At 35.6% G+C, this 14,686-nt stretch overlaps 1 protein-coding gene across 1 annotated transcript; it reads right to left on the minus strand.

Moving 5' to 3' along the window:
- Nucleotides 1-4,723: 4,723 nt before the first annotated feature.
- On the minus strand, nt 4,724-14,288 carry LOC143561783 (uncharacterized). The gene is made up of 17 exons (XM_077049766.1): nt 12,609-14,288; nt 10,894-12,495; nt 10,380-10,721; nt 9,124-9,214; nt 7,531-8,512; nt 7,368-7,447; nt 7,210-7,294; nt 7,048-7,139; nt 6,925-6,993; nt 6,719-6,838; nt 6,195-6,626; nt 6,052-6,088; nt 5,912-5,969; nt 5,689-5,828; nt 5,542-5,607; nt 5,310-5,463; nt 4,724-5,226 (listed from the first exon to the last, which is right to left on the minus strand). Exons 1-17 carry the CDS (start codon nt 14,131-14,133, stop codon nt 5,123-5,125), a joined length of 5,979 nt encoding a protein of 1,992 aa, XP_076905881.1. The 5' UTR covers nt 14,134-14,288; the 3' UTR covers nt 4,724-5,122.
- Between the last annotated feature and the right edge of the window lie 398 nt (nt 14,289-14,686).

Here is a 14,686-nt window from a genome sequence, read left to right on the forward strand (position 1 = left end):
TAAATACAATTTTTTTTATTTACAGTTCTTCAATTAATATATGTTTTCCTTTATTTGTATTTTTCAATATATATTAGCAACATGTTATTGCACAAACTATCAACTATAAATTACACAATTATTTTTTATTATATTTAGATGTCACAAAAGTAATTTCCATTTAGGTCAATCATAAAACCTAAATAACAATCGTGTGAATATATAGCTTCGTGATCCGATGAGTTCATTAGGCTTACTAGTTAGGACGAGAGTCGGCTATTTCATAATTTTAGCGTTTTTACATGATCGTTAATTTATCTTTCAGCCTACAACGTCGTTTTTTTGTCTACCTTTCTAACTGTTAATTTATCATGATTTGCGATTAGTGACAGGCGTTTTGAACTTTGAATTGTTCACAACCATGATTTAGCCCGTCTCCTGATAGAATGTATTTTTATAATATTCGCTCGGTTTTCGACCTTATTTGTCGATCTGTTTGTACATCTTTCCAACTATTGATTTGACTATCATGATGCCCTTATTTGATTGCTCATAGGCGATTCGGACTTTGAATTGTTCTTGACCACAATTCAACTCACGCATATCCAAATCATGCAGATAAGGTAATTTCATTTTGATATCTTGTATTTTAATAAATTTTAGTTTATCACACTTCTAAATAAACTTCAATATTTAGATATTATATATATATGGTCGCATTATATATGTCTAGATATTATGTATACGTGAGGTTGTATTGCATTATTTATTTAAATTTGATGATACATTGTTATATAACTCCTAAATATGTAGTTAGAAATCACTATTATTTTATAAATTATCCAAAACATGGGATGATGAAGCTAAAGTATTTCTTACATATTCAAATGATTATTGGTCACAAAAGTCTGGTTGACCTTCTCCTCACTATGAATAAAAGATCTATACACAAAACTTGATTAAAAGTAAGTTACTGTGGCAAACATTACAAAATTATAAAATCTGTATTTCGCTCAAAGGGTTGAAGGGAGATAGTACAATAACATGCTTTTTTGTGTCGTCTTGCACAAAACGCACAAGGCTCAAAATAAATTGTAACGTATTGAATGATCAACATGTCATAATTTAAGGATGCGCAAATACATTAATACTATATATATCATTAATTTGTTTAGACATTTAGAGTTCTTATGAATCTCGTATAGATCTATACCATTGATCTATTTACACTTTTATCATTTCTTAAACCTCATTATGCATTTTTTATTTATTTATAGTTTTTCAATTAATATACCTTTTGTTTGAATAACTACGTCGGTATGTTGTATTATCAATATATTTTTGCAGCATGTTGTTGTACAAACTATCAATTATAAATCACACAATAAATATTTATTTTATTTTTAGATGTTACCGAGGTCATTTTTATATGGTTCGACCATAAAACCTTATTAACAATAGTGTGAATATATACTTTGGATCCAGTGAGTTGATTAGGATTTATATTTAGGACGAAATTAAGTTATTTCATAATTTTAGCGTTTTAACATGAACTTTAAAAATTTGTTTTTCCACGTTGTCCACGTAGTTTTTTTGTTTGCCTTTCTAATTGTTGATTTATCGTGACTTACTAGATTTGTATAAGATGTTTCGAACCTCAAATTCTTTTCGACCACTATTCCAATCGTATCAGTTTTTAACCTTCTTCGTCGATATGTCTGTATGTCCTTCTAATAACTAATTTGTCGTGATGCATATACATGATTTCTCACAGGTGGTTCGAACTGTTCTTGACCACAATTAAAGTCGTATCATAATCATGCAAATAAGGCAACTTCTTTTTGATATCTTACTCAATTATCAAAGTGATGTTAATATATATGTTATAATTTATATGAGCCTAAAGGACATGTACGAATTGTTATTGTTATATACTACTATTCTAGAGGAAGACCTCAAGATGATCATGTTAGTTAGATCTAACGATACAAAGAGGTTTGGAATGAAAAAGGTTGAGCTTTTCGGCTAAATCGGAGTAATCCGGTCAAAAACGTTTTTCGACGACCGACAACTAATAACGTTAAGGTTATGTTAGTCGTGGACTATTTGAGCAAACATTTTGTTAGTTGAGACTGTTAATTTTCAATAGTCAATAGTTGGTATTATTTATATACCTTTTTTTTACAGTTCTTCAATTAATATATATTTGTCTTTATAACTATGTTGACGGTTGTATTTTCAATATATATTAGCAACATGCTATTGCACAAACTATCAACTATAAATTACACAATTATTTTTTATTATATTTAGATGTCACAGAAGTAACTTCCATTTAGGTTAATCGTAAAACCTAATTAACAATCGTGTGAATATATAGCTTTGGGATCCGATGAGTTCATTATGTTTAATAGTTAGGACGAGAATCGGCTATTTCATAGTTTTAGCGTTTTTACATGATCGTTAATTTATCTTTCAACCTTCAACGTCGTTTTTTGTCTACCTTTCTAACTGTTAATTTATCACGATTTACGATTACTAACAGATGTTTTGAACTTTGAATTGTTCACAACCATGATTTAGCTAGTCTCCCTATAGAATGTTTTTTTTATAATATTCGCATGGTTTTCGACCTTATTTGTCGATCTGTTTGTATATCTTTCCAACTATTGATTTGAATATCATGATGCCCTTACATGATTGCTCATAGGCGATTCGGACTTTGAATTGTTCTTGACCACAATTCAACTCACGCATATCCAAATCATACAGATAAGGTAATTTCATTTTGATATCTTGTATCTTAATACATTTTATTTATCAAACTTCTAAATAAACTTCAATATTTAGATATTATTTATATGTTTGCAGTCTATATGTCTAGATATTATATATATGTGAGGTTGTGTTGCATTATTTATTTAAATTTGATGATACATTGTTACATAACTCCTAACATGTAGTTAGAAAACACTATTATTTTATAAATTATCTATCACACCAGGATGATGAAGCTAAGGTAATCCTTACATATTCAAATGATAATTGGTCACAAAAGTCTGGTTGACCTTCCCCTCACTATGAATTAAAGATCTATATACAAAACTTGATTAAACGTAAGTTATTTTGGCAAATACATTTACAAGATTATAAAATACAATAACATGATTTTTGTGTTGGGTTGCACAAAACGCACATGGCTCAAAATAACTTGTAACGTATCGGATGATCAACATGTCATAATTTAAGGGTGTGTAAATACATGAATACTATCTATACCATTAATCTATTTAGACATTTAGAGTTCTTATGAATCTCATCTATACCATTGATCTATTTACACCTTTAACATTTCTTACATGCCTCATTATGCAATTTTTTTTAGTTTTTTATTTAACATATCTTATGTTTGAATAACTACGTCGGTATGTTGTATTATCAATATATTTTTGCAGCATGTTATTGTACAAACTATCAACTATAAATCACATAATTAATATTTTTATATTATTTTTGGACGTTACAGCATGTTATTGTACAACTATCAATTATAAATCACATAATTAATTTTTTTTTTAATTATTTTTGAACGTTACCGATGTCATTTCCGTATGGGTCAATCATATAACCTTATTAACAATAGTGTGAATATATAGCTTTTGGATCCGGTGAGTTGATTTGGATTTATATTCAGGACGGAATTAAGCTATTTCGTAATTTTAGCATTTTAACATGACCTTTAAAATTTTGTTTTTCCACCTTGTCCACGTTGTTTTTCTGTTTGCCTTTCTAATTGTTGATTTATCGTGATTTACTTACTAGATTTCTATATGATGTTTCAAACCTCATATTCTTTTCAACCGTTATTCCAGTCGTATCAGTTTTTAACCTTCTTCGTCGATATGTCAGTATGTCCTAACCATTGTTTTGTCGTGATGCACATACTGGATTTCTCGCAGGTGGTTTGAACTTGAACTGTTCTTAACACAATTTAACTCGTATCCAATTCATGCAAATAAGGTAATTTCTTTTTGATATCTTGTATCTTAATACTCTTTTATTTTATTAAGCTTCTAAATAAACTTCAATATGCTTTACTTGTAATCTCTCTGTCTAATTATTTTATGTGTATGTGAGGTTGTAAGCGAGTATATGCCATCCTAATTCCTAGTCGACATACAACCTAATCAACCGTCGACTTTATAGCTGATATTATTATTCATTTAAATTTGGTAAGACAATGTTACATAACTCCTAGTATGTTTTTTCAAGGCACAACTCATATTATGTGGTTAGAAAACATTGTTATTTTAATACCTTAATATCATCTATATACCATTAATCTAATTACACACCTATTGTAATGTTTTTGTTTAGAGCTTTTCAATTAGTGCAAAATTAGGGGATGTCCAAGGGATGACCGGATACCCCTCAACTTTCACGACGAAGTGCAAAATTAGTGAAAAAAAATTTCTTTATGTATTTGGATACTCCCGATTAAATATTAGGATACACCTTGGTCCAAAAAAAAAAATTTGGTATACCTCTAAGCTTTTCTTCTAAATCCGCTAGCGTGTAACCAATGCAAATTTATGATTATGAGACCAAGGTAAATTTTTTGATAGATTTATGAAAATGATGTAACTTTATATAACTGTATCAATTATCAACTGCTTGGATTTAAAATAGGCCAAAAAATATGGACATAGATAAAAGAACATCAGAAATAAGGGATGATCTAAAAGCATTTCTAAAAATTTCCAGTAAATTTCTTGTATGGTACCTAAAGTTTGAAGCAATGGCTTCTGATAGATGATATTATTTCAAAGCTGTAGGAAAATACATACTGAAAAATCCAAAAATAACTACTGTCAACTAAACTCTTCTTTTTTCCTTTAATCTGCTAATCAATAAAAAATCACTTGTTTAAAAAAAACGAAATAACGATACCAGCAATTGTGTATCAAATAATGGCAGATGGCTGCGAATGAGCCCACTATCACTCAGCTTCTCATTGTTGTCAAAGGTTACACGCAGACGCATGCAATGGGGTCATGTTTAAAGATGGATAAATGGATATACAACAGTTTGTTAACCAATTGACCTTTTTACCCCTGAACCCGGCTGGCTGCTCTATTTGTCTTCATTTTTTTGTCTTGACTAACTTACTTGCTGGAAAGTGCAATCTTGCCATTAGAGGTCTAGGTGCCCGCGCTTTCTGATCAAAACCTCTCACACAAACAAACCCTGCAAATGTTTAACAGCGTGTCGTTAGCATATACATTATGTGACAAAAAACATTATTAATTTAAGCTCTACATACAACATACCTCTCCAAAAGCATTGTTGAATTTCTTGGGTAGTCAGCCCTTTAAAGATTGTTGATACGGAAGTCCCGAAGTAAACAGTTCTTCTTGGAAGGTTCCAGATCCATGCCCTTGGAACGTCAATTGGATTCAAACTTGATGCATGATCAGCAAACATCTGCGCACATAAGTAGATCACATTAAGTCTAACGAATTACATTTTATATTTATTCTCATTTGTTAATTTCAAATGTACCTCGTTAACTTGGAAGTAAGTACCATTGAGCGGAAAGCTCCCACGCGTTGCTGTCCTACATGGCATCTGTAATCAAAGAGGTGACATAAGCAAAACATTAATGCCACATAGATTGTTTTACAGTTTCTTAAAATCAAATGTTCTTACCAGGATAGTTCCTCTAACCACTTGTGAGTTTGCTTCTTTTATACAGTTGCAGGAGAAACACGTTGTTCTGTCACATAACATTCCTGGTTCTTGGGCTTGACATCCTCTTTCAGGAGGTTGCATGGAATGCGCGGTTTCACCTGCAAAAAATTGTGTTACATTTATGAGATCATAATGCAAAAATATGCATTTCGTTACTAGTAAACAAATTTAACATGCTGACCTGGCGTCCATATAGCAAGAAGGTAAGGGCTCGGGTCATCAATTTCTCTTTTGTATAGCTGAAAAAAAAAAACAAATTTTAGTTAATCTATGTCATGAAATGGCATGTGTATATTTGGCTAGCTAAACAGAATTACTAACCCCTTCTAAAAGCGGATGAGAGTCTGGAAGCTCATATCTGTCGCAGAATGACGGTGAGTTAAAAATTTTATGTAATCTTGACTTATTTGGTAGTTAACTATCATATTGTACGATATTTGAGTAAGAATATAGAGCAGACTTACACTAGATGTTCGGTCCGTAACCGACTAACATTTTTCAACTTTGGTGTAGGTATAGAAGCGGCTTGTGGATTTAACGCAACTAACGCTTTTGACATATCGCCTTGAATCTCCATGCTATCTTGCAATTTTTGTAAGTTTGCTGTGAATTCATTCATGTCAAGCTTGATAGTTGGGATTTCATCTGCATCATCATAGTATTGATCTTCAATGTCACTTAATGATAGTTCTGCTATTTCTGGTTCTGGAGTTGTTGGCTCCTCAATTATCGGTTCACACGACAGTTGTTTGTTCGTACTGCAGTTTGTTTCAAGCGGAGGTAGTTGCATGGGCACACTTATAATAGGCGGGACTGTAAACGTTGCATTTGTTGAATTTGGTGCATCTGAAGGTACCATTCTTTTTTCTCCTGGCCCTGGTAAGGCAAGCCTTGCACTGCAACATATAGATATTACTTATATTATATTTATTTCTTAAAAAAGTGTGGCATGAAATTTTTAGCCTAAGTTATTTAACAACTAACATACCTTGCAAAGGCACTTGCAAAGTGTCGGCACTCTGCTCTCATAGGGCATGCATTACAGTTTGGCTTACTCTTTGTACAAAAAACCTTTCCAAATGTGATCATTTGGTAGTGTAGCTCATATCTGTTATTAAACCGAATGTTAATCAGTAAAGCTAGCAACTTTAAGGTAAAACATTATAAGTAAATAAATTATTAAGTGTTGGTTACAATGTCAACTGATCCAGCTTGCACAGTCTAGGCCAAAGATATTTCTGAATCGACTCTAACACAGGATACCTGCGTAAAAAGAAATCAGAAACTTTTTTATATTAAATTAGTATTATTACTTACATCTCCAAAAGATGCAGTTGGAGTGATTCAGGTAACGGTTGAAGCGGGACCCACCCCAATCTCACTGCTATCCTCCCGACATTCGTGTCAACCTAAAAAAGATACTTATCTTGTAAAAAAATGAAATTTTCAACATTTAAAAAAAATAAAAAATTGTCTTACAGGAAAAGCAAGATGGTGAAGTGTTAATAGACGCACACACTCCACACTTTTCAGTCCTAATCCTCGAATACTTAGTAAATAATCCCTGCAATATAATTTTGTTAGTATAAATCTCTATTATATAAATAATAATAACAAACTTTGTGTAAAGAGCTTACTTTGCTTTGTCTGGAGGTGCATCTCGTAACCATTCTAGGTCAATACTCCCGTGGTCTCTTACTAGTCGGTCAAGAAAATCCTACATTTAAGAATAATAATATAAATAATTAATTACTAATCATAGTTTTCACTCTCATTTTGCTCATAATGAACTCGTAGTACCTTTATTCTATCTGCCAACATATTATTCATTCCGCGTTCTCTAATAGCATCTGAAATCTCATTAACGTGTGCACGTCTTAATGCTTCATAGTCAAGTGAATCTGCTGCATCTTTGCTTCTTTCTTTTTTCTCACGGTTCAAGAACACTCCCCTTCTTAAACTATCCCAATCAAACGTTTTCTTTTTCTCATCTTCTTGCATTCCCTTTCTACCCTTTGAGGCATTTTTATGTTCCCCATTTAACGGGTCATGAAAGCCGTAATTGGGCTCCTTTGAGCTCGCTTCCGGGCCCGCATCCTCACCACACAAGTCCGGTTTCCGTGCACCGTTATCCGGTTTGGCTGGCGATGGATGACTGCCGCCATATTGGTGACCTTGAGGCGGCAGTTTTTGTTGGTAAGTTACATTACTTGAAGGCAAAGAAGATATGTTTTCACCTCCTAACAACCCAAAATCATGGCCCCCCACATTTTGCGAGCTCGTTGTCATATTCATTTGAAACGGGCTAGATATTGGTGCTTTCGGTGAGTGATGCGTGTATTGTGAGCGGTTACTTAGTGGTGCGGTCCAGTTGTTTTGACTGAAAAGTTCTTTGAACATGGTAACCTTCTCGGGCGGGGTATGCTTAGTTGGACTGGGCTCCTTACTGGTTGCAAACCCAATTGCTTGGTCTTCTGCTTCTGAGTTTGACCCGGCACTCGATCTACTTTCATCAATGATTTGAATTGTGGAGGAATCTAGGGAATCTTGTGAGACAATCAACTCTTCTGATGTCTTGTTTTGGGTATTTGCTGCATAGTTTGTTGATGATCCATAGGATACAAACTGTCTTGCATTGAATACGGGCTGATTTCTTAGTTTTTCAGTTGGTAATATTGTTTCAATCGGCTCTGCGACCAATACACACGCGCCCCGTTCGCAACGTGTTTCAGTGGTACTTGTTTTGGGGCTGAACTTTGCTGCAAGAGACATGAAGGCCGAACTGCAATGCAGATGGTGGGAATAAGTTAACAAGTTTGACTTTTGACTATTTTTAAGGTAATTAGTGTTTTATACAAAAAATTGTTACAATAATAATCAAAGTTCTTGAATATAATGATTTAGGAGGTTGTATGCATTAAAATTACATGCTTGGCAACTTTTGACCCGTTTGAAATAAAACAATCCAAATCTGCCCGTTCATAAGTGAATGGGTGGCAGTTGTGACCCATTCATCAAAAAATGGGTCAAATTTAGGCAACAAATAAACTGTCTATGGGTTGACTTGGGTCACCTAAAATTAGTTAGCGGGTCAAAGGGTGACCTTAAATGAGTCAACGGATCAAACTGAAAATCTTAAATTAGTTAACGGGTCAAAACGGGTAACTAATATCAAACAGCACGTTTTAACCAGGTGCAGGGGTACTGGGTACCACTTTTTTATTAAAATGACTCATTTTAAGTTTTTAACCCGGTGGATGGAGGTGGATGAGTACTTTTAACTGCCCATATTGACCCAAACTCATTTTGCTTAGAGCCAATTTTGATCCGAACCCACTCTGACTCGTAACCAAAACCCGCCCGACCCGTTTGCCAGGCCTACTTTTAATTTACCTTGAAAGATGATCAGAAACGTTTTGTGTGAGGAAAACACCAATCACTGAGTCGACCACGGATCCTTTCCATCTTGAAAATCGTCTATCTCCTGAAAGATAAAAACGTACAATGAAACATGTAAGTGCACTAACATATTCCAAATCTTGACCAGAAGTAAACGAGTCAATAGTTATCTATATGTTCTTAATTCAGATTGTACTAGCGTTGGCACTCTTGACCGCTATACATAATTACATATGAATTGGTCGAGAGACGTGTCGGATTTTGAATGTGTAAAACCTTTTAAATCATTTATTCAAGAATTATATTATTAAGGAAATAATAATGAAAAATGTATCAAGTATTCAACTTTTTTAATTAAAATTACATTAAAGGCCACCTAGGTCCTAGCTTGTATAGTTGTATCTCATATGCCTATAAATTCAAAAAAAAAATTTGTAGATGACGGAAATGCCCGTAAACTTTATGAAGATTTTTAACCAGCATCACTTTGACGTCATTTCAGACTTATTTTTATCGTTTCAAAAGGTTTTGAGGGTATTTCTGTAATCCAATATGTTTTTAGTCACAACTGATACAACTTAAACCAGATACATAGATACTTGGGGGCTGGGATGAGATTTTTTTTCGAATGCCGCTATCGTACCTGTAGCAATACCGAACCGATACATACGGTATGGTATTCGGTACCCACTTTTCTCAAACTCGGTTGGTATTTTCGGTATCAGTATCGGTATTTTTTTTTGGTATTTTAGTATTTGGTGCCGATTCTCATCCCTACTAAAAATGACCAAACACATGGTATATGGTACCGATTTAGCCTATTTGGAACCCGTACCGATTTATCATATTTGGTATCAATATCAATGGAGATTTGGGGAAAAAAACCAAAGTGGTACCACACCGAAATACCGGTATGGGCACCATCCCAATGATTAATTAGTACCCATACCGTACCAATTAATTTGGTACCCAGTTTTGTTTAGACTTGGCATGGGTATTTCAGTACCGGTTTGGTACCGATCTCATCCCTAGAGGCCCCAGTTTCCCAAAATTATCACAATTCCCAAACTCATAATTCCTCAAATCATATTTGACACTAAATATTTATTGGAAAAGATTAGACACTAATTTCTCAAAACATATTGAACACTAATTATATTTGACATGTTTAGGTAACCTTCACATATATTATCCGAAAATTATAATTTCTCATATCATATATGGTGCTAACTTGAGATAATTTGTTTTACCTTGAACAAGATGCATACGAGCAATGAACGAGTCAGCCCGCCCACGAAACACGCGTCTTTCCTCTTCCCACCATTTTTCTTTATCTTTATCCATTGCCTCTGCAGCCTCACTCCCTTCATTACCCATCAACAGTCTCCAAAGTCTATCTGTCTCGGGATCAAGATCCACCTTTGGCCTCGGTTTTCGTTTTTTCACTGGCTCAAATGGTACAATGGCGTCATTACCCCTGTACGGAACAAGTGCATTCCTCTCCTTATCTAATCCTTCATAGATGCATAAACGTTCTAACATACATGTAATATCCTCAATTAAATCCCCATCTTTTTGTTTCCTCGGCCGACCTGCATTAAATAAGTGTTTAGAAGAGATCAGTAACGGGTCAAAGGTCAAAACATGTTTTTAGTACAAATCAAAAAGGGCTGGATTGGTTTGACTGTAAACACTATTAATTGTGTTATTATGATTGTAAAGGTAATATCTTTACAACAATAATATAAATCTTTGAATAAGTACCTTTTGGTTTTGTGAAGGATATCTGGTGAGGCATATTATCAGGTCGGTTCGACCGTTGACTTGGTGAATATTGAACTGTGGTCCTCTTTTTATCCAACAAAGCAGCAGTAGATGTTACTACTGGAGGTCTAGAGTAATCTTTTGGTGGAGTAGCAGGTGTCTGATTCCAGCTAACCATCGCAGTTAACAAGTTAATTTGACCTTGACTTAAATTATGATGGTTCGGTAAATTATGTGTACCAGCAGCCATTGGTGGTTGGAAATGCCGTCCGTTTACCTGATGAGATGTGTTGTTGACTTTTGTTACGCAAGAGTTTACCAACTGCATAGCTGACACGTTTCCATAAACGGGTCGCCTTAATTCTGTTCTTGAGTTATCTTCCGGACGAGGGGTAGAAACGTCATTCTGCATCTTGGCTTTCTTATGGATTTCAATGATTCTACTCCACTCGTTGGTACTGTCAACACGATTATCACCCAACAGCTTCTGGTAAACATATAGAGAATCCATAGCGTTTAAATTACGCGGATTTATCTGCTCCAAAGACGGCCTTTTAACGCCTCTTCTTTCATCAAAGTTGACTGTTTGACCATTTGGTTTGACTGACTGACCATTTGGTTCTCTTCTTTCGAGATCTATAGGCACGGGACCCGCCTGATTATTATATCTGCTTCTCATGGTCAAATTTCTTGCAAGCACATTCAAAGCATGGTCCTGTGCTTTAGGCATTGGTGTTGATGGCCCGTTTAGCTCAGATTGTATACCGATTTTCGGGCTTTCTTGACGTGTCTTTACACCTCCATTTAACATAATATTAAGTGTAGCATTCATAGCCGATCTCTCGAGTATGTTGTTTATTCTTCTTTCCTGTTCTATATCTCGAGAGTTTTTCTTTAATTTATTACCCTGCATTTCTTTATTTTGACTTTCTTCTAAGTCAAAATTCAGCTGCCTTCTACATGATCTGGCGGGCGTTTCAACAACTGATTTCGTTGATCTCTGCATTTCTTTATTTTGACTTTCATCCAAGTCAAAATCCAATTGTCTTCTACATGATCCGGCCGGAGTTTCAACAACTGATTTGGTGGGAGTTTCAATTATCTCTTGGGTATTCTGTTGACCATCCGATTGGTCAACAACCTTCTTCCTCACATACTTTCTTTTACCATTTGGGCTTTTTTCAACACCATTTTCTTGTGGAGTTTTTCTCACATACTTTCTTTTCTCACGGTTAGGATCTGTTTTGGGTGTTGGTGTCTTTTTCGGTTTCCCTTCTCTAATAACTTTCGGGCGGTGCTTTTTTCGCCTTGCTGGCGTCTTCTGATTGGGTGTCTTGTTTAAGTCAATCCCTAACTCTTCTCCCTCCTCAACAACTAAACATTCTTTTTGTGTTGTTGAAACTGCCGAAGACGTTGAGTCCCCGACAAAATGGTTATCACCATCTTCAATTCTTTGATTTTCAAGTCTATCTTTTTGTTGAGCATCAGGAGTAATTGGAGCAAATGGGAATGGGCCCGTGATCCGAGACGAGACCGCATCAAGTTCGGATCTTGGTGGTGAGTTTAGATCATAGCAGGGACGAGATGGGACCGGAAATCCATCTGTTAAAAAAATTAAAATAAAAACAATGATCTCAATCATTATAAAAAATAAAAACTGATATATAACAATATAACATTTATGCATATGTGTATAATATATAAAGAATGTTCACCTTTCTGAATGAATGAGGGAGACTGTTGTTTTTGAAGCATAGAACCGACTTGAGGAAACGGATTTTGAGCCGGTGCTTCATTTAAATCTTGAACACCATTGTTTTCTGGTTGTTTGTTTAACTGGTCACCAAGAATTTTTGAGCTTGGTGTGGGCCTCACTATAGCCGCCAAAAGATTATAGTCCCAATTTGCAGGGTCGGCCGAGGGGAAGCATGAGACCGAAGGTGAAGAACCAAGGTTGGAACCATGGTTAGAGTTTGGGTTAGGGACTGTGCTTGGAACATGGGTTGAGTTTCGGATTGAGTTGAAGTTCTTATATGGTGTACCAGAAACCCGACTTTGATTTTCATGGTTGGAACCGTGGTTAGGGTTCGGGTTATGAATTGCGCTCGGAATATTTGTTGAGTTTAGGATTGGGTAGAAGTTCTTACTTGGTGTACCAGAAACCCGACTTTGAGTTCCATGGTTGGAACCATGGTTTGGATTCGGGTTATGGATTGTGCTTGGAACATGGGTTGAGCTTAGGATCGGGTTGAAGTTCGTATTTGGTGTACTAGAAACCCGACTTTGATTTCCATGGTTGGAACCATGGTTGGGGTTCGGGTCCGGGTCCGGGTTATGGATTGTGCTTGCAACATGGGTTGAGCTTAGGATCGGGTTAAAGTTCGTATTTGGTGTACTAGAAACCCGAATTTGATTTCCACTGTTGGAACCGTGGTTGGGGTTGGGGTTCGGGTTATGGATTGTGCTTGGGACGTGGGCTGAGTTTAGGATCAGGTTAAAGTTCATATTTGGTGTACTAGAACCCCGACCTTGATTTCCATGGTTGGAACCGGAACCGTGGTTAGCGTTCGGGTTATGTATTGTGCTTGGAACATGAGTAGAGCTTTGGATCGGGTTGAAGTTCTTATTAGGTGTAGTAGAAACCCGAGTTTGAATTCCATTACTTTGATAATGGTCTTGAGCTACTTCATTCAAATTCAAAGGCTCTTTTTGTAACAAATCTTGGTACATCCCAACCAAATCCTCCCAATTCCCATTTTCCACTTGATTCCGAGGCTTGTTAGCAGTAAACATAGTTGTCGTTTGAGGATTCGGTTTTCCTGGTGTCACTGGAGTCCAAGAACTACTTCCGCTCCCATTCACATTCCCATTCCCATTCATATTCATATGCGTATTCGTATTAATATTCCCTCGGGAATACGAATTCGTGTGCATAACCGGATTCCAAATCCCATCATTCTGCACAAAACCATTACTACCATTCCCATGAAGTCTATGACCGACAATTCCATTTCCGGTCGACCTGACCGTGACCGGAGCTGTCATCCATGATTCCGGTCCCACCCTTCTCGGCGTCTCACCTAAACCCTCACCGGCTTCCGGAAACTGTCCTCCAAACATGGCTGCAGTCCAAGAACTCTGACTCTGCCCGATTCCATTCTCGGGCCGAACAACATTCACCGCAGCCCACGACTCCTGATTTCCATACTGAGGGATTGGAAACCCCCTCCCATAGTTCATCCCTGAACTCACCAACCCACCAAAAATCCCACCTTTACAAACCCTAATTTAACCCCCAATTGCTAAATCGAACCAGCCGAAACCCCCGAACAAGTTCTCCTCACCTAAAATGTGCAATTCATAACAGCAATTGCAAACACCCATGTTAAAAAAGAACGTAACAATCGAAACCTAAACAACCATGCAAGCAATTAATGCCAACAAAAACTGATCAAACCCCACAAAAACCATTAATTTTTATAAATATAAAAAACAAAAAGCAGGTAGCTTTGCTTATCAGCAAACAATTTCCCATAAATAAAACAAATCTGAACACAATTACACAAATTACCCATCAAATTTGTTAAATGGGTTTTCAATTTTCAGTAAATAATTAAAAGATTAAACCCACATGAAATCCGAATCGAAAAATGTGAATCACACGAGAATATTATTAATTTGTAATAATTTTTAATTTTTAATAAATTTAATTAATTTGTAGAAATGAGGAAGAAGAGGTGAAAGCTTATCTGAATTAACGCCGATCTTGATCGCCGTCGGAGTAATTGGCCGT

The sequence above is a fragment of the Bidens hawaiensis genome, unplaced genomic scaffold (assembly GCF_021521415.1).
Source record: "Bidens hawaiensis isolate Kalapana, Puna unplaced genomic scaffold, B.hawaiensis_p1.1 tig00020787_1, whole genome shotgun sequence".
Taxonomy (NCBI): domain Eukaryota; kingdom Viridiplantae; phylum Streptophyta; class Magnoliopsida; order Asterales; family Asteraceae; genus Bidens; species Bidens hawaiensis.